A 19,903-nucleotide genomic window follows, 5' to 3' on the forward strand; every position below is an offset into this window, starting at 1 on the left:
CTATTTTCTTTTCTTTTTCCATCTCCCTCCCACGGTTGTCTTTCTGCTCCATAGAAAGATATCTGTTAGAGGTACTCGGGGTGGAATACTAGATGTACTGTGTGTAAGCTTGGCTTGAATTCATTTGATATTAGTGAATATTGTCTTTAAAATGCCAATGGGATCCTAGGACCTCACCTATTTGTATAGAACATATCTAGCAACAAAAAACTCAAAACCTTCTATGATAAAAGTTCCTGCCTCAATTTAACTACCTCTGTTAACACTGGATAGTTGGGCTGATTTTAAATGTTGTCAAAACTAACAGTGGCAATGGGGTAGAAATTCATTTCTCAAAGTATTTCCTGTCTGAAGATCCTTTTTTTATAACTTTATAATGTTACATAAGTTTCCCGTTTGATACTTTGATGTATGCAGTCTACCAATATAGGCACTAGGTCAGCTATTCTTAGAAATAAGAAAGCTGTGAGCGAATATTGTATTCAGTTCGACTGGTATGACATTATATTATAAACGAAGCAAAATGCCAGAGGTTGCTGAAAACTGAAACGTCTTGCTTGAAAGCCTCCCATTTTAATGAATCCACATTTCCTTTCGTATTAGTGTCAGCTGACAGCACCTGGCTGTTTGTTGTCTGTTTGATGATCTTTGAGTTAAAATTCAGTTGGCGAACGGAAACCTTGTCAAGCCTAAGCACGCGGTTTGCCAGGATGAATCCGGTGCGCTTCGGCTGGCTTTGCCCCTTAGCCGTCTGGTGTTCTCCCCAGGTATGCGGTGGGCGTGGCCTACAAGTCGGCCCCCAAGAACGAGTGGAGCGGCAAGAACTCCTCCTCCTGGGTGTTCTCCCGCTGCAACAACAACTTCATGGTGCGGCACAACGGCAAGGAGATGCTGGTGGAGGCCAGTCCCCAGCTCCGGCGGCTGGGCGTGCTGCTGGACTACGACAACAACAGCCTGTCCTTCTACGACGCCATGAACTCCCAGCACCTGCACACCTTCGAGATCTCCTTCCTCCTGCCCGTGGCGCCCACCTTCATGATCTGGAACAAGTCGGTGATGATCCTGTCGGGCCTGCCCGTGCCGGACTTCGTGGACTGCCTCGAGCAGCAGGAGGGCCTGTGCCGGCAGCAGGAGTCGCCCTACGTGTCGGGCATGAAGGGCTGCCACTGAACGCCCCCCCACCCCTCCTCTGCCCCGCCCACACCCTCGCCCCGCCCCGCCCCGCCCCCACGTGCCTCCGCCGCCAGCCCATCACTCCGTCTGCTTTTTCCTCTTCCCTCGGTTTGTTTCATCCCTCTCTTCCCTCCCTCGGCGAGGAGTGAGCGTGGCTCGTGGTTCCCAGTTTAATAAGGACGCGTGTCATTGTGTTTGGGTAGCTCAGATTACAGCTGTTTTACTTGCATCATGTGACTACTAGTCTTGTACAATAAGAAATTCTAATAATGGTTTAAAAAAAAAAAGACAAATTGTAAATTATTTATGAATAATAAGTTGGTTTGCTTCTTCGTCTATTTTAATATATTCATAATGCACTTTTAAGATTTATTTCCCAAACATGTAAAAAGAACACAAGTTGGGAAAGGGTTTTATTTCTTTGTAGTTTGGTAGTACATAGAGGCTTTATCTCACTTGTAAAAGGGATATGAATTTGGTGTTACTGCCATTTTGATCAGTGTACATGCTATTAACAGACCCAACTGAAACTCCTCAGTGTGAAGCTTTTTATTTGGATTTGATTTTGACTTCATGGCATGATTCACTGCTCGTCTGTTATTTTTCTGCGCACATGTTTCGTGTGTGTGCGCGCGTTTGCGCGTGTGTGTGTGTGTGTGTGTGTGTGTGTGTGAGAGAGAGAGAGAGAACGAACAACACTGTATGACAACTTGGCTGCCAACCATTTTAAAATATTTTACAGGTTCTTTGTTCTTTAAGTGCTCAGTGTCTTTATATAATCAGTAATCCACATCTCTGGCTCCTCAGTAAGATCTTTCTCGTGAGAGAGCGTTTTCCCGGCTCCCAAGATGTAATTGATTCGTGAACGTTACTAGCCTCGCTAATGGCAGTCAGTTTTCCATTAGCGATTTCATTGAAATCTCCTCCGTTTCTGGGATTTATGGCGCCATTTACAGATGACCACTGAGGAGGCAGACTTATCCGTGTCCCACCTCAACTGTCGTTTTGTAATCTCTTGACTCACGTATGAAGGCCTGCTTCACATAAGTAGTCATTATAGGTCCTCCAGCCTCCTCCTCCTCCTTGTGCCCATCTTGTTTCAGAGCCATCTCGTTTTCAACTGGCCAACGCTGAAACTGTGACTGAGCGGTCGCCATGGGGTGTCTTAGGCCTCATTGCCCTCCTTTCATATTGAACCTCGAAAATGTTTGAAAGTCGTGTCACGCATGTTTTTGTTAATTGGTTTTAGTTTGATTTGGAAATCATTTTCTACATGCTATTCAGGGCTACAGCAGGGGGTCAAATTCAGACAATCAGTTTTTTTTTTTTAAGCGCAGTGAAAAATCACGTGCACCACAGAGAGAGGCAGTTGATACTTATCGTTTTCTTCAGTAGGAAAATGCATGCAATCTTAGCCACTTTCACAGAATAAAAGGATAAATAGTGCTCGCCTGTGTATGAACACTGTTTCAGTCATTTCAAAGCATCAGGATGCGCATTTACTACTGATTCCACTGTTCCGCGTTCAGACGGCTCTGCGCATATCAGGGGGTTAGGATTTCACGCTGAGCACAAACTGGTCTTATTCTGTTTTTAGCTTTTAATTTTCCCCGGAGAAGCACAGCATGTTTGCAGGCACACTTGCCCAGCGGATTGCAAATCAGATGTTGCAAACCTGTAGTCTGGCCTTTGGCTTTAAAGCAGCGAGTAAAGAGCAATCAGTTTACAGTAAATTGTAGCGACTGTAGACGCGATACAAACAAGCAGGACTTTATGCCTTCAGTATAGAACCATAAACGTTCTTGATTACTCTCATAATCAATCTAAAACGGCACAGCTCATGTGAGTATATTAGCATTCAACCATATATATAGTAAATGAATACACAACAGCAGTCTGTTTTCATGAACGGTGTTTATTTAGTCTGTTAATTAAATGTAACTGTTAGGTTTCTGTCAGTATCAGAAGCTTATCATGGCCATATATTTTAAACAAAATCCTTCTGAATACATGGCTAGACTGACAGGTACCATTCATTTTATGTACAGTAAAAATGCTTGTCTGAGTCGCTGCATGACAATATCAGGTCCAAGAAGACTATATATTTCTGGGATTTGTTTTGTATCAACATATTCTTTAAAAGTCCAGTTCTAACAGATAGTCCAGCAACATCTGTGTTCTTGCATATCGGAATTATACTTTTGTGCTTTGTACTCCTGGAAAGGAATATTCAAATGGCAAACTTAAGTCTGTAGTAAACAGTCATGGAAAAAATTGACCTCCTGAGTCGGCGTGTTGTCTCTTGGAACCTCCATGCGAACAGACTGACTGTTGAAATCGATGCACTCCTCTCCTTCAAGGCTCTTCCAACTCCTTGAAGGAGTTCAAACCGCTGTGTGTGTCCTCCTGTGCTTGTGCTTCAGTAGTTTTGTGAATTTTAGCCATGTAAGAATGTACATCAAGAGGGCTGGGAGGGTGAAATATATTCTATAAAATGCTATAATATATGAACTAATAATGTTATTTATGTGAACTTGAGTCAAATTAAAACTCTGATCCCAAAAATAACTTGAATTATTATATTTTTCTTTGATCTTTGCTGTTACTCACGGTTGGGTTTCTGGCTGTCTGCTGGTGCGAATGCCTTGCAGCCTGACAGTGTGAACGTTCTGAGAGGTGGTTGTGAGTCTGGCTTTTCCAGGCCCGGATAAAGCCCTGCATTGTCCTGCTCTGGGGACCCGACACAGTACACCACCCTGGCCCACTGGCAGAGCATCCGGTGCCACAGCCACCGCTAGGGGCAATGTGTCCATCATCCGCGCGTACTTTATCAGGGCTGGGGCTGATGAAGTCCAAGTGCAAAGCGGGTAATTGCTTGGTGCGCATAAGGGGAAGAAAACGCAGTCATTTCTGGCTGCTGCCTCCAAATCTGTATCCATTGTGAATTTTGCTGGATGCAGTGTGATATCTGAGCTCCATTCTGCAAATTCTGCCGAATCTTCACATGAGCGGCACGGAATCCGAATGCTACCAAAACACTGCTTCTCAGACTTTCAGTGGAGATAATCTCCTCAATCATGGCTGGTTTTGGTCAGAGTTTTCAGCCGTGATGCTGCAGCTTTAGCATTGGCTAGCTTATTTGTGAACAAATCGCTTTTTCAGAGGAAGACATTTATCAGAGCGCCTGAGATTACGCCAGAAAGTCGAGGGATGTGTCCAGCAGACGCAAAAGTTTTAAAACGCGCTAATTAAAATATGCCGCCGTTTACTTTAGACTCATTTTCCTTCTGAATGAAGCTACATTTTTTTGTCATTTAAATTATGTTTGAACAGTGAAATTAATTCTGACAGCCCTTAAAAAATGTATATGTGTTTATTTTTTGCAAAATGCACTGTTTCTGATGATTAATGCACAAGATGAATGGTAATTGGAGTTTGGGTTTAACCTTGGGTTAACCTTGGGGGGGGGGAGCATGTGTTAAAAGTTTTACCATTCCACAGTAATGTTCTCTGAACACGTTCGGCAAAAACGGCATGCTGACACTGTTTCGCTGCCCTGAATTTATAATTCTCCCTCTCCCACCTATGCCTTTTATTGAGTCAGATTGGAGATGTTCACTTTACTGCTGCCCCCGAAGTCCAATTACAGTGCTGAGTATGATTATGTAATTCTGCGAAGGCCTCATCTCAGACGCCGCGTGAGCGCATGAACACTCGAGTTGTGAATAGGAGCTGAGCTCTGCTCTACAGCCAGAGCTTATCTGAACACTTATGGTCTGTTTTTTTTTTTTTTTGTTGTTGCTGTACACGGAAAGATTTTGTGCAATTTCCTCCTCTTGCATCAGAGTATACTGTCACGTCTTTTAAGTTGTCCAGTCGCGCGGTCCATTTTACAAGCAGCGGTGCACAGCTAACACGGTGTCAAAATGGACATGTATCCCCAGTGTAATTTAACAGTTCGTTAAGCCTATATTTTTTGGGATGGGGACTAATAGCCTTTTTCTTCATCAGTTTTGCTTGATGTTTTAACATTGTGTGTCTCCACAGGGCACCATATTTGGAGTATGTCATTTGAGTTGGAGGAAGGGGAAATTATGCTATATTTAAAGAGATATGATATACATAAAAAAATACTACAGGAAGTTCTGAAATGTAAAAAAAGGACCTTATGGTATGTTGTAAGATGAATTTTGAATTCTCATGAAGTTGTATAACATTGTATATAAATCTGCAGAGGTCATCAATATTTACCACAGAATGCTAAATAAAGCATTGTCCTGGACTTCACTGTGTGTCTGTGTATATATTGTTTTTTATGTATTGTTTCACTTTTAAAGTAAATTGCTATGTCAGCATTCAGAATGAATGAAAAACAGGAAAGGAACAGGGATAGGAACACGCAGTGACTGGTTTGTCTGTATAAAGAGTGCATTGAATGAAAATATGATAGGACTAGTATTCTGGAAGGCCTGTCTGGAGGGATTCCAACCCACAGATGCTAGATGGTCTAGATTCAATCTGAACTGTATTCTTATTTTTCAATGTTAAGATACATATGCAGGTTACAATAATGTTAACGAGGTGTCGAAATGTACGTTCTCAAAATTAGGACAATGAAACATGGTTAGATAAATATAAATACAGATTCTGGGTGTCATTCACAAAACATGTGTACAGTCAAATTGGGTCATAAACTGCATGTAAGAATGTTTCCAAGAACATTTTGGCTTTCATCATTTTTTTCTTCATGGCTGCATTCATCATCTAATTCACCTGGGATGTGCACATAAAGAAAGCACGTGTCATATGAAGGTCATATTGTTTTTTTTTTGTGGGAACATTGTTAAGAACAAAAGTAAGAATAATTTAAGAAGAGGTGATGTCCAGTGCGTTAGACCATTTTCTAAAGCCTTTTTCCTGAGTTCCAACCATTTGAGGGAGGCTCGCCTCAGCCTTGACAGCGCTACGCTCCAGAGCTCTTCAAATGAAACAGTGCCTCGTTTTAAGCACCGCGTTGTATCTCTGCAGTGCGTAAATACACTCAGGCCTCTGCTCCTCTGCTCTCTGAAGTGTGTGATTTACTTCATCCAGCAGAGAAGACGGCAGCTGAACATAAAATATTACTGCTCAACATTAAAAAGTTTGGTACACTGAACACTGAAAAAAGTTGAAGTTGCCAAGTCTGCTGGGAGAATTCAGTTTCCGTCCTGAACAGTAAATTGCCATGTTCTGAGCAATATGTCAATATTACAGACTTTAGGAACCTTAAACAGGAAGACACAGTATGGGGGGAAGTACATAGCAGCAATACACAGTATGGATTTCACAGTTTCTGTCTGATAAATATTTTACAAAAAAAAACTGATGGACCATGTTACATGGTGTATATCCAGAGTCTCTGTGTAGTAGCTAGTGGCTGTATCACAACATGTTTTATCACTGGTTTAAATACAAATGAACGCAGTTTGTCTGCTGGACTTAGAAAGTATGAAACAAGGAATTGTTTTATCTTTAATAATTGCATTTGTGGACACTCCCCCTTTTTTTCTTTTATCAAAGGATAGCTTTGTCCAGCATGTGGAGATTTGTTCTCTGTGTGATAATGGGATGTCTTCACATGTGAGACAGATTGCCCACCAGCTAGATGTAGTGTTCATTTACAGCTTTGTTATATCACCCAGCGAGCAGTCGGAGAACCCCGTAATTACATTTCTAATTGCGGCAGTAATTAGAGGCTCCACAGCCGCTCGTTAAATCATTTGTCACCCCAGCTGCAAATGTGATGTACAACAACAAATTAATTAGATTTGGAGGGAACCGCGGCTCACTGAGGAAGCTGAACCTGTTGGCAGAGCGTGACTAATGTGTGTCATAAAGTTCTTTCAATGCTTTACCGTCAGCACGCTCGCTCGTATTCTCAGTTTTCGTGTCACACAAACCAAATCTTAAGGGCCGCAAAACAGTTCATAATCTGTACTGCTGTCCTGAAGTGCTTTGGGTTCGAGAGTTATTGTGAAACATTCCTTTTTTTTATATTTCAGTGTTTATTATGTTCCTACTTATGATTAATAGCACTTCTGTATCAAGTAATTGCCTTACGAGAGTTATTGAGAGGCGGATTATTGATTTGGGTCGTACATTTTTCCACAAATCATTACTAATTAGCTTTTTACATTGTAGGTTTGATTTCTTACTTCATCTGTGATTTGGAACAAGCAAAAAAAAAAATCAAAGGTTACCTATGGACATTGAGGCGCTTAGCCTTGCTTCAGCCCTGAAGAATATTTTTGTTTCAATTACAGATGTAGTGGATGTGCTCATTAACATTTCTGTCAAATATGATTAGATTTATTTTAATGAACTAAAATCCCTGACTTGGTTCAGGAGAAAATGAATTTATCTCCAGTAATATCACTTTACATAATTACTTGCATTGTGCTTGATGAAAAGAAAGAGTACTGGTACACAAATGAATATTTGGAAAAAAAAAACAGGAGGCATACAGTTAGAGTAAATAATTATGTGAGTGTGTGCCACTGAACAAGAAAACAAGCCGTCCCTTTTTGAAAAAAGACAGCCGTGTGAATACATACTATATGTGTTTTTTTTTGAGAAGAGTCCTTTCAGGAGGAAAAGCTGCTAGAATTAATGTGTGGAAAACCAAATTGCGGTTCAGTTAAACACGTTCTTTCCATCACCTGCAACAGCTGGGCCAACCTGATGACACCGAGTTAGGATTCAAATTTCACGGTTCTTAATCACAGCATTATATTATTTCCCTCTTTCTGTCCTTTTTTTTTTTTTTTTAAAGAAAAAGATAACTCATCTGATTTTCATTTTGGCTTCCACTAAAGTTATTTTACCTCTCTCCTGGGTCACTAGATTCACACCTGCCCCTGAAAAAAAAGAAAATACGGCGATCAGCAAATAATGTCCACTAAATCCATCATCCAGGAGGATATGGGGATTATGAACAGGGGGGTTCCTGGAACAGTGGGAGCGCTGGAAGTGTACTTTTCCTTCCTTAAGTGAAAGGAATTAGGAGCAGGGTCCTGCCGCCCAGCCCCCACAGGCTGAGGGGAAATGAAACGCGCAGTCCTGGGAAATGAGGATCTAAACTGGCAGTAGATCATTTTCCCATCGGGCTTCTATGGAGATTAATCTCAGCAGGGGAAATCAATCACGCGGGCCACCAGCCTCAGCAGGAGCCCCTGGTCCTCGCGGTCCCGCCCGACAGAGAGGGATGGCTACCTATTTTAGAGAGATCCCAGCAGAGTCTCCCCTGGTCACTGCGGCTCATTGAGATGCACGTGGTGTTTGTGGCCACGCATGAGTAAACTTATAGATATCGGTCGTCTCTTTCTCTGTTCGAGGGGTTTGTTTATTAGGTCATATATATCAGGGTTGCCATGATACAGGATTTTAAAAAACCATAAGCTTCCCTCTCTCGCTCTGGCACTTGAGAGGCCCAAATCCAGCTGATGTATGTTCCTGTTTCCTCTGTTCTTGCTGTGGTTTGTTTTATTTTGCCCGTTGCCCATTGTCCCTGAATGTTGAAAGCATTTGTTTTTCTTTTAATAAATCCAGCATGATGTCATTTCATCAGGCACAGCTTTGCAGTGTTTTAAATAAGCCTTAGCCGTGCTTCACCTCCATGAATAAATTATACAGTCGTCAGTTAATACAAGTCGGCAGATCCTTCAGCTCTGCAGCTTTCCAGAGATCAGTCTTGCTTCTGGAATAACGTGCTTCTTGCGTCTGTGAGCACCTCTGCTCTTCACAGCATTGCCTCCATCTTTAGTCTTTTAACAGTTTCTGCCTCATCGTCATGGCCCCAGGTGTCCATGGGCCAGGTCTGCTCTGGGAGACACACACATGGGGGACGTGTGGCTGTGTTTTCACCAGGGAAAATGGGGCGTGGCAGAGTAAAGGAGTGTTCCTGGTTCATGTGTACAGCTCAGCATGATGTTAGGTGCAGTTAGCTAAAGCGGAGACCCTCCAACTAATGGGCTGTCTCACTCTAGGTCTCATCTTGATTACCGAACCCTAAAGAGTTCAAATGTTGCCGGACGGGAATAACTGTGAGCAGTAGGAATGGGATTGGGTCCTTTTCTAATCGCATTGTGCGAAATGACTTTAGCACCCAATCATTCAGAGCCAAAATATTTTATAGGCCTGTTCATGACTATTCAAGGTTAGCGGTCACTGTTAGTGGAGCGCAGGGATTCGTGATTTACGGTCCCTGAGCAAAGTTTGGGAACAAACAGCTGTCGGCTGGACGCTGATGTATTTCACCGTTGAGGGCAATCACAAGGGCTGGGCCTAACCAAGTCCTGCAGTACTGATGTACCTCTACTGGCCTGTATCTGAGGCTCTGCTGAACTGAGTCATGGTCTGGTGGAGGTGGACAGCTTGATCATAAGATCTGACCTACAATCTAGTGCAAGTCATCAAAGTGTGTAAAATGATTAACTTAGTAGAGAATTTCAGTGGAGGTCACAGCGAATATTCTGCCTGCCAATTCAAATCCATTTCCACACAAAGTCCTGGAGGGAAATGGCTAGAACATTCTGTGGATGCTGTTTTACATGTTTCACTTAGGTCTTCATCTCATGTCAAGGAACTGGCTATAAATTCTTGAAGAGTGAACATAGTACTAAGTGCTAATTATTTCCTTTCCAGCGTATATTTATGTTTTCACGAATGATATACTGTACAACCCCAAACCATGTATTACTCATTCTTGGTTGCAAATATCTTTTCAAACATGTGGCAGGTTCTCTGCGTCTGAGCTGTTATGATATGGAGTCATGGCTGTAGCAGTGCATAAAATTGGATAAAACATAGTGAAATATTGGTATGTATCCACACAGCTACAAAACTAGGCGAAGAAAAAAACTGTTAGGAAAGGAAAACTTTCTGGATTAGCAAGGAGCTGACAGATTAAAGCCTGACTCTTTAGGCAAAACTGTCCAGAAAAGAAGCTCCTCAAAGCCACCCAGAGGCTGTGGTGCTAGCAAGGCTGACAGAGAACAAACGCAATATCTGCTATTGCCGTGTGACAGCTCAAACACCATTCTCCTGCCTTGTCTTTCACAGAGAAAATATATAGAGAGGGTACTTACATTAGTACTAGAGGGAGTCTAGGAGTCTCAAACATGGCTCCTGGGCAAGTAGTTGTGGTTTATCTCCCCAGCAAAGTGGAGCTTGGACATGATCAAGTCTGAGAGACCAATACACTTCTGAGAAAAACAATGAGGGTTCTTGAAGTCAAAGCTGTGCTTAATTTACCACAAGGGACACTCAAACTTGTTCACCTCCGAGCAGTCGGCCTTTGTAAACAGTTATTTTAATGCAGTTTACAGTCACGTGGACCTGCTTCGGGCTAGAAATTGAATGCATTATAACAAAGAAATGCATAAACCATTGATATTTAATTATGTGAAAACAAAGATCAAAAACAAATTTGCACACCCAAAAATATTAGCTAATGAGTTTTTGCTTTCCTTAATTTTGCAGAATCCTTGACTGACTTCAAGTCATTGTTTAGTTAAGAAACAAACACAACTAATTAACAGCATAATTAGCTTGAGCGCAAAAAGTGTTGACACTTAAATTATTGAATACAGGAAAGGAGAGGAGAAGGTTTCCTGTGTAAGTGCCTTCATGTTGAGAATGAGGGCGAGGGCGATGATGAAAGAATATCCCAACTGCCTCCATCCAGTCCTGCAGACTGCAGACTTTGTCTTTGTGTTCCTTTTCAGCTCTAAAAAACGTATTCCCAAGGAGCCACCAAAACCTGGGGTTTCTCAGAACTGAATGCCACCGGGGGATAATCTTCTGTGCTGGCTGGGAACACTTTTCTACAGCGCTTGCTTTGTTTTTTCCCATTTCTCCACTCCCCTGGGGTGGGCAAAGCAATTTTGATTATTTCCCATTTACAGCACCTTATTTATAAAGCCTAGCTCTGCTGTACATGGGAAGTCCTGGGCACTGCCTATTTGTGAACTATGTGACTGAAGCAGAGACTCGGTGGTCAATGGCTCAGTCACATGCAAGGGTGGGAAATGTACTTGAAATCACAAAATTGCAGGTTTTCAGTCTTAGGTAAGAAGCAGCTGTTGTATTTTGGAACAAATATCCTAAACCAGCATTGCTTTAGTGCAGTGGTCTCCAACCCTGGTCCTGGAGAGCTACAGGGTTTGCTGGTTTTCATAGTGACTCTGCTCTTCATGAATTAATTAGAGCAGTTGATTACACAGTTAACTCAACTCACCTGGTCTCTTGGGTCTCAATTGGGTGCTGATTTTAAGGTGAAAACAAAAACCAGCAGACCCTGTAGCTCTCCAGGACCAGGGTTGGAGACCACTGATTTAGTGTGTATCCAGCTACATTAGGAAACAGTATCTTAAACCATGCCTCCATAGTTGCAATAAGGAATTACCTTACAGCAAATAAATTCAGTTATGTAAAGATTGTGTTGTTATGTAGCTTATGAAGCCTTTTACAGCGCATTATTCAGTTTGGCTTCCATGGATCTGACATCCATGAAATGTAGTTCTTTGCTTAAGGGGTCAACAGCACTGCCCTGAAGTTGACCCTAAAACCTGGTTATAAGCTCATCTCCTTAATATGGAAACCTCCGTGCTGACACAGTGCTTTGTTTTTGGTTTCAATAATGCTTTTCAGGCTAATGCTTTTCAGGACACAACTGACTGTCACCCGGGTAAGCTGACACTCGATAAGCAATTAATCCTGCCTGTGTAATGTCAAAGTTTCCTTGTACTTAGTCAGAGCTCGGGCTAAGAAGAAGCAAAAGCAGTTGTATAATAATGAATTATTGATGAACTGAAGGTGTTGGTTGGAAAAAAAATGTAGTAATGCTCGCGCCCTGTAGTAAGAGGCTGTCAAACAAACATAGATGACTGCACGTGCACACAAACACACACACACGAACACAAACACATGTACACATATACATGCACATGGATACGCACACATGCCTACACACACACATGAATACATATATTTTAAGTGCAAATATATATGCATGCCCACACACACACACACACACAAACACACACTTGCACAGGCACACACACACACACACACACACACAGATTTTCTTTCCAGGACAATGCTGAAACAGCAGGGCACCAGAATGCAGTTGTTACCGCACTTCTTGGGCTTCAAGGCAGAGTCTCGTCAAGTCAACATCTGAGGCTACCTTTGAAGTTCTAACTCTAGAGCGGAACTCTATTTATATTAATGAACCTGTTTTTAAATATTTTGTGGTGGTTTCTTTTATTCTTTTTTAAAGCCAATCAGGACTGGTGGGAGAAAAGTAGGCTGTGTTAACTCCCTGAATCCCTCAGTGTAGTGGTGTGTATGTGTGTGTGTGTGTTGTGCATCATAGACATCATGCCAAGATATGACAGCTCTGTAAGGTAACTGTATTCATTACTGGCACTAATGGATTTTGAGTTCTTACTCCTGCGTTCATGACTCGAGATAGAGTCTCATGCACATTAAAATGTTCAGTGTTAAATAGACTGTGATACAGTACATTTGATCCTTCCTGGACTCTTATAAACTCTGTTGGAGTTAAATGAAGGCTAAAGATTTTACTGCACAAACATTCTTAGTGTGTGCTGGAGGATAAAGTGACTTAGTAAAACTCAGCATGTGAATGCATTTCTGCCTTTAGTCATGTGTCTGTGTGAACAGCCTGTAGGTTGTCCATTGACACACTTATTCGTCTGGCCCCTTAAAATGAATGATGTCTGGTAAAATGACGTCACAGTTTTAAAATACCTACCTAATTTAAAGTGGCAGTACCTCAAAATGGATTGTTAAAAACTACCTTGATCGAGCTTCAGGGCCACAGGAAAAGGGCAAACATAGAGAAGATTTCTCTGACTTTAGAAAGGTTAAAGCAGGGGCTCCCAAACTTTTTTTTGATGTGACCCCAAATGAATGTTAACAAATTTACGTGACCCCCAAAACCCTACCCACATGCAAACCTCATGTCTAACAAAACAATTTATATTGGCGATATTGACTATATTGGTGATACAATTCATTTTTTTCTAAATTTCCTTAGGGGGTCTTGACCCACAGTTAGGGTTCCCTTGGGTTAAATGGTTGGAACAACCTGCAAACTATTTCTTATGGTGAGAAAAGTTATCATTATATAAAATATCTATGATATAAAATGTTAATCCTTACAATTCTCATGAATATAATGTTGTATGAAGGAAATAGCAAGTCAAAGGCTGTCCAGCAGCTCCTTGCCTCTCACAAAGTAAAGTCATTTGTGGTAGATGTAAAATACTTTTAAATATAATTTTTTATATTTCGATTGGTCAGCTCAGTCATTCTGAGAAAGTGGACAGCTAATCACATCTTGGCAATAAATGTGATTAGCTGTCCACTTGAGCTGGGAATCCCACGTAAATCACTTTTTCACCATCCACGTTTGGTTTTTTTCCCCAAATATAACTCCAGATGCCATGAACATTGCTAACGTTCAGCCTCCCGGGTCAGAAAGCAGCATTTGTTCCAGATTAGCATTACATGTTACGGACACTGACAAGAAATTGTTGCTGAGAGCAATGTTCCATTTTCTCTGTAATATCCATATCTGCCCAATATGAATTTTAACTTAATAAAATCCCAATGATGAAGTCCCCCTGTCACTTGGGGTGGGGTGCTCGTGGTGGCGGGTATACATTTCTCATAACAGGCATTCATTGTTTGACATTTGGCCCCCTCGACTCTTCCTGATCACTTTGTTGAGCACAGTGGTGCATTCTGCAGCACGTGACAGGCAGCTTCCGCACTTTGATCAGGCTTTATCTGTGTGCGGGTGTGAATACAAAGCCTTGAGCTTCCCTGAATTAGAGTGCACACTCATTTCTGTGTGAAGCTCCTGAACCGAGTATGACTGGCTACACCTAGCAGGGAATCACAGGGAGGCAATGGGAAGTTGAGTCTTGCTTTATCTTACACTTCAGGGAACAGAACAGTGACCTCTAATATTGCCTGACCTGGCATATCCCACTGATCTATGTTCCTTTCAGAGAACTGAAGACGGATGTGCCGAAACAAAATGTGCTTTGTTAACTCCGTGGTCAAGGGCTGAGGTAAACCATTCAGTTCAATAAAAATATTGCACTGCCATCTGAAGGTAATTAATCAGTCAGAGACTTAAAGTATGGAATAGTTTGCTAGGTCTCATAGTAGAAGCAAAGGGTTCATTCCAATAGCTTATTTTGAATCCTTGTAACTCTTCTTGCCTCCTTTCCTCACTCTTTCACTCAACCAAACAGAGGACGCAAGGAAGAGATGCAAGGATGTGAGGATGGAGGAATTGAGGCAACATTTATTAGGCCAATAGAATGTCCTAGCTCAGCCAAGGGTCAGTTTGCAGCAACATCAATTACAGTCGTGGAAGATGTGGAGAAGTGGATCCACAGATGGATCATTTATTTGTCACGTGTTCTGAAAAAAACTTTAATAAAGGCTGTATCCTCACTGAAGTCTCCTCCAGAAGCCTCCCCGCTCCTCGCCCCACTAAGGAGCATTTAACAGCGGACCTCGATCGATTTCCGGGTCGCGCAAGGACCAAGGAGACAAGGACGGATAAAATAAGCAATCGAATGAACCCACTGACCCCTGCTATGTTCAATACTAGGCTTCACGCCGTGCTAGATTTGATAATGTGCTCTTATAAGCAGACATTCTTATTTTCTTTATATCATCCATCATTTTGGCAGATGATCTGTAGATAATCATAGCAGGTCATCCTCCACTGTTTGTGTCAAATAGGATCATGTTTGAGGGACATGAAGAATCATCAACATGACCAGCCAGAGCTCATGGCTTTTTCTTTCACTTGAGGATTCATGACTGACAGTTGAAAGCTGTTTCACGTTGTTGGGTCGGACTACTTGGCCCCCTCCAGGAAACTCAGTACTTCTTAATCACCTCATAATTAAAAAATCATTCCCTGGGTGGTGTTTGCTCGGTATCTTTACAGAGGTGCAAGGGACATAATTAAACCAAAGCATTGCGGCTGACTAAGAGGAGATTATCTGCATTCTGAACAGCCTGCTGGCAGTCTTTATATGACCGTTCTTCTTGAGGGACTGTAAGAAAGTCCTGCACAGGTTATTTGAGCCACGTTTAACCTGTTACAAATGGTGTGTTGTCTCTGATCACGTTTCTACTGAACCTTCAGATTCTTTGTACGAGAGGTTTGCTTTTATTTGTGAACAGTGTTGAATTTCCTGAGAACAAAAGACAGCTTTTCTTTAATGTATATGCAACCTTGTGTGTGTAGTGCTCAATTTGTAGAGAAACCGTGTTTTAGAAAAGGGAATCATTTTTAATTAAGAGCAGGAAACATTCCATTCTGTTGGTTCTACCCTCATAATTTTCACTTTTTGTAGATTTGTTTACACCCAGATTTTTATATTTCCAATGTAAATGGTCATCTGTTCACTCTTAAATTTTAATTTGTTCCATATCCAATTCCGTGCATTTAGATTACATTCCTCCTAGTTGTTGCGCTCAGTATTCCATCTGACTTGATAACCAGCTCTACGGTGGGATGTCTCGCAACTCCCACATGCCTATTATGGGATGTAATGTGGCTGTAGAATATCAATACCCACAAATACCAATCTCGATTTCAACAGAATCTGACCCAGACTACTTCCAGATGCAACTAAAATTGGATTTAGACTAATTCAATCCGCATGCAATTTATTGTATATAGACTACTGTTATTAAATGCAAAACATATTGAATTAGTTGAGAAATCTGATATGTGCCATGTAATAAGTATAAATGGGGCCTAATAAGCAATCATCAAAAAGAGAGAAAGGTAACAGTAGCTTTAGGTAAAGCAGTTATTACACATTTGATTTAGATTGGCCAAACTGACCTGTATCATATTTGCATTTATGTGTTTGTGTTATTTCTCTAATAAAGCTCAAACCAATTTGACTATGTACCTTGAAAGCCTATATCAATTAGAACTGTGATTGATTTATTGAGTTTGACAGCCGTCTGGCAGATGCACGTGTGAGTGAATGTTAATAGTTTGAGGACTACATGTTGGGCAGACTGGCAGTGGTTCAATAAAGTACATCTTGTTGTAATTACAGTCACGTCACTGCCATCAATACCTTCTGAATAATGCACAGAATGCACTGTCACCGAGAGACCAAGCCCTACCCATTGTCATCAGCGAGGCATTCAGAATGCAGACCAGCTGTATCTACACACCTTGTCACTGGTCAAATAGAACATGACCTAGTTAGCATTTCCTCCCTGAAGACACTGAATTATCTCATGTATTATCTTACCGAAGAATAGATTGATTCCATTTTCCTAGGTCTTTGGGAAAAAGATATAGGACATAAAATTAACATACGTGTGCTCCACCATTTACATAGGCAGATTCAGAATTCACAAAAGAGATTACGAACCAGGGTAAAAAGTGAAGCAAGGCTAAAATGTTATTGCAGAGTTGTTTCATCAGTGTTGATGTTGAATTTAAATTTTGTCGAAGAAACAGTTCACTAATCTCAAAATAAGAATCTGCTTTATTTCTCAAGAGAGAAAGAAAATACTATTGTAAGAAGCAGATTTTTTCTCTGGGTATATCCAGAGCTGAAAAGCATTCTTCATTACTACATTCTATTTAAATATATTAAAGTTATTGAAGTTAACTGTAATTGAAATAATAAATTACTATTTTTTTAAATGTTGTGTACTGGGTTCCTTTAAAAAATACCATTAAGTCTTATTATTCAGCTCGTCCCTCTATATGCAGTCCCTCAGTGAAAGGCGATGAAATAAATAAATAAATAAATAAATAAATAAATAAATAAATAAATAAATAAATAAATAAATAAATAAATAAATATTTGTATTAGTCCCAAACCACGCACTATTAAATCATCCATTAAACTTCCTGAGCTGACAAGGCAATGAACATCAATAAAGTGAGATAAAGTACTCTGCTGTTTCACTGATAAAAAAATATGTTATTTCTTAAAACAGATTTGCTAGAGGTCCCATATTTACAGCCTTTAGCCCTTCCCTCAGACTCTAAACCAGTCTGTGCCAGTTTTAAGTCACAGAGAGTGATAGACTGAGATTGTGAGTATGTAAGTCCTCTGACCTGAACATAATCAACGAAGCTGCACACAGTAAACACATCTGTCTCCATAGTGTACCATGCTGGGTGTGCATCTGTTTTCTTATAGGATGCATTTCTGTAGAAAGGCTTCCCTTTGGGCCACTGGGTGGCTTATCCTGTTAAGGCACTTTTCTAATGCGTGGATGGGCCTCACGCTGTGGTATTGGATCCCAACCCTGCCCCTGCTGGCTGATCCAGAGTTCCACATGAAGCGTCTTCCTCCGACTCATGTCTGTGCAACCCAGCTTGCGACCTGTGGGGTGATAAAAAATTACAGGAGCACATACTTTTCTCTGCTCTCCCAAATTGATAGTGGAGGTTGCAGCAATGAGCATTGATGAGCTAAGGCTGGACTTTAACAAACTTGGGAGGAAAGAGGAAAAAAACATTAAAACTGTTTTTAAACGAATGGTTACCCTTACAGCCGGGTGGAGAACCTTGTGTCTGGATAACTGTGTCTATTGAATTGCTTAATTATTTAATTATCATAACTATTTTAGGTACATTTAACATGCTCATTGTTAACAGCTGCGGACAGTTCTTGTATCCTTATATGAAATGTGGTCTGGTCCACTTGTTTGTGCATATAAGGGAAAAAATAAACAGTATTATAATGGTTACAGGTGAATTATAGCAAGTTTTGCAGCAAAGTGTTTTTATAGTCTGGAACTCGACTGATATCGGAACTGAAGAATATCAATTTATCACAGAGGATAGCCTTCTGTGAGGTTTAAGCTATCTAATGCATGACTGAAACATTGAAGAAACAATAAACAATGCAATGGGTCAGCGAGTCTTAGGGAAGAAAAATAATTTTCTTTCTGAATAACATAAAATCAATGAGAGCAATAACATATTTATGTATGTTAAAATGTGCACAGACCCAGCCAACAATGGCTCTCTCGACACCAGTCAATGAAAATGTGACTCAGATAAATGCGCTTGCAGTGCATGGACGAGCATGTGATGCTAAGTTCTTTATTTTCCCCTTGAAAGTGCTGAAAGATTTATTGAAATTCATTTGAGCCAGTCTGTTGGCAGGCCTGTCACAAAGAGAAAGTGGTGTTTGTTTCTGACGACGGACAATGTATTTCCGATTTGTCTCGCTCCCTCCCAGGGTTTGAGAATGCTTCTGCGGCTCAGCCGATGTGCTCGCCCGGATGCTGTCCACGGCCTTGTTTGATTCCCCGCTGCTTCAGTCGAACCGCTAGAGAATGACATTATAACCACTATCCTGTCACTGATTTATAAGCCTCTGGACAAAGCAAAGACGGTTAAAGAATGTTTCTACAACCATGTTTGAATCCTGTTATTTTACTTTGTCTTTATTCACATTCATTATTCATTTATTTTTATCAAACAAAATGGGAAAAATATCCTAAACTAAATTTTACATCTTTTGTCCTCAGAGTTTTCCAGCATTGTTAAATGTCTGCTTAGTAGCTTTTCTCAAGATAAAATTATCTAGATGAAATAAATATTTGTCCTTGTGACTTTTTTTCATTAATTCTGGTGACCACTTGAGGTAAAAAAAAAAAAAAAAAATTAAAAAACTATTTCATTCAATTGTGAGTTTTCATTTCATTTAATTGTGAGACATTTATGTTGAATTTAATTGAAACAGTGCCTTCATCGTGTCTTCTTTTTATATTTTTTATGTATGGAACACTTATTCACATGGATATGTACCGGAGCAAGTTGTAGATTTATTAAACACTGTTTGATAAAAAAATAAATAAATCACTATCCTATGATATGCTGGTTGCTATAATACAATGAAATTTCCTAGATTTCCCCAATTTCCTAGAAATATTTTAAAAAACAATTGAACACCTTTCACACCTGTTTATATTTCAGTTTACAAATGCCATGTGTAAAACTACATTTGCCTTAATCATAATTAAGCAGTTCTGCTCATGTTCCTGCAACATCCTCTTTCATTTTGAGAATATGGGAATGTATCAAGTAGTGATCATACCTTGCTGTGCAAGAATTTACCAAATGAGTTTCTCTTCTGCCTCTGGTCATAATGAACAAAGTCTTGTAGGAGATGCCATATGGAAAACATTCTTGTGCTTAACTCCTCACATATTAAAAATACCTGACATCATTGCATTGTGGTTTTCACTGATGGCATATCTTGTGTTCAGTGATGACCTTTTACAGTTGCAGCTCTGCAGTGTCTCCTTGTCCTGTTACTTGGCTCTGAACTGTCCTGGTCCATTATGAGAGCAAGTCAAACCCAGCTCCAAACCCTGACAGGTCTTTTACGACAGCACTGGTGCAGAGGACAGTGGGGGGGATAGGAATTGACTCAAATCTTAAAGTGTTGACCCTGCCATGACTTTGGTTTTAATAAGTTTCTCTGGAGGAACGGAGCTTGAGGCACAAGTGCTGAACACCTCTTCTTGTCCATGAAGGTCACAGTTCTGATTTCACTGATTTGCCCGCACGATAAGCTCAGAAGTTTCGGCTGAACCTTTGGAGTGAAAAAAAAATGCTTTATTGCTGAGTTAT

The 19,903-nt window shown here is 40.7% G+C and overlaps 1 protein-coding gene across 7 annotated transcripts in view; it reads left to right on the plus strand.

Moving 5' to 3' along the window:
• mid2 (midline 2) overlaps positions 1 to 5,460 on the plus strand; it is a 157,417-nt gene extending 151,957 nt beyond the window's left edge. For all 7 annotated transcript variants that reach the window (XM_035410117.1, XM_035410119.1, XM_035410123.1 and 4 more), the window contains one exon: positions 768 to 5,460. In XM_035410117.1, the coding sequence (XP_035266008.1) occupies positions 768 to 1,170 (403 nt within the window). In that variant the 3' untranslated portion in view covers positions 1,171 to 5,460. The remainder of the gene's footprint in view (positions 1 to 767) is intronic.
• Positions 5,461 to 19,903: the final 14,443 nt, after the last annotated feature.

Source organism: Anguilla anguilla, chromosome 3 (assembly GCF_013347855.1).
Source record: "Anguilla anguilla isolate fAngAng1 chromosome 3, fAngAng1.pri, whole genome shotgun sequence".
NCBI classification, from domain to species: Eukaryota; Metazoa; Chordata; class Actinopteri; order Anguilliformes; family Anguillidae; genus Anguilla; species Anguilla anguilla.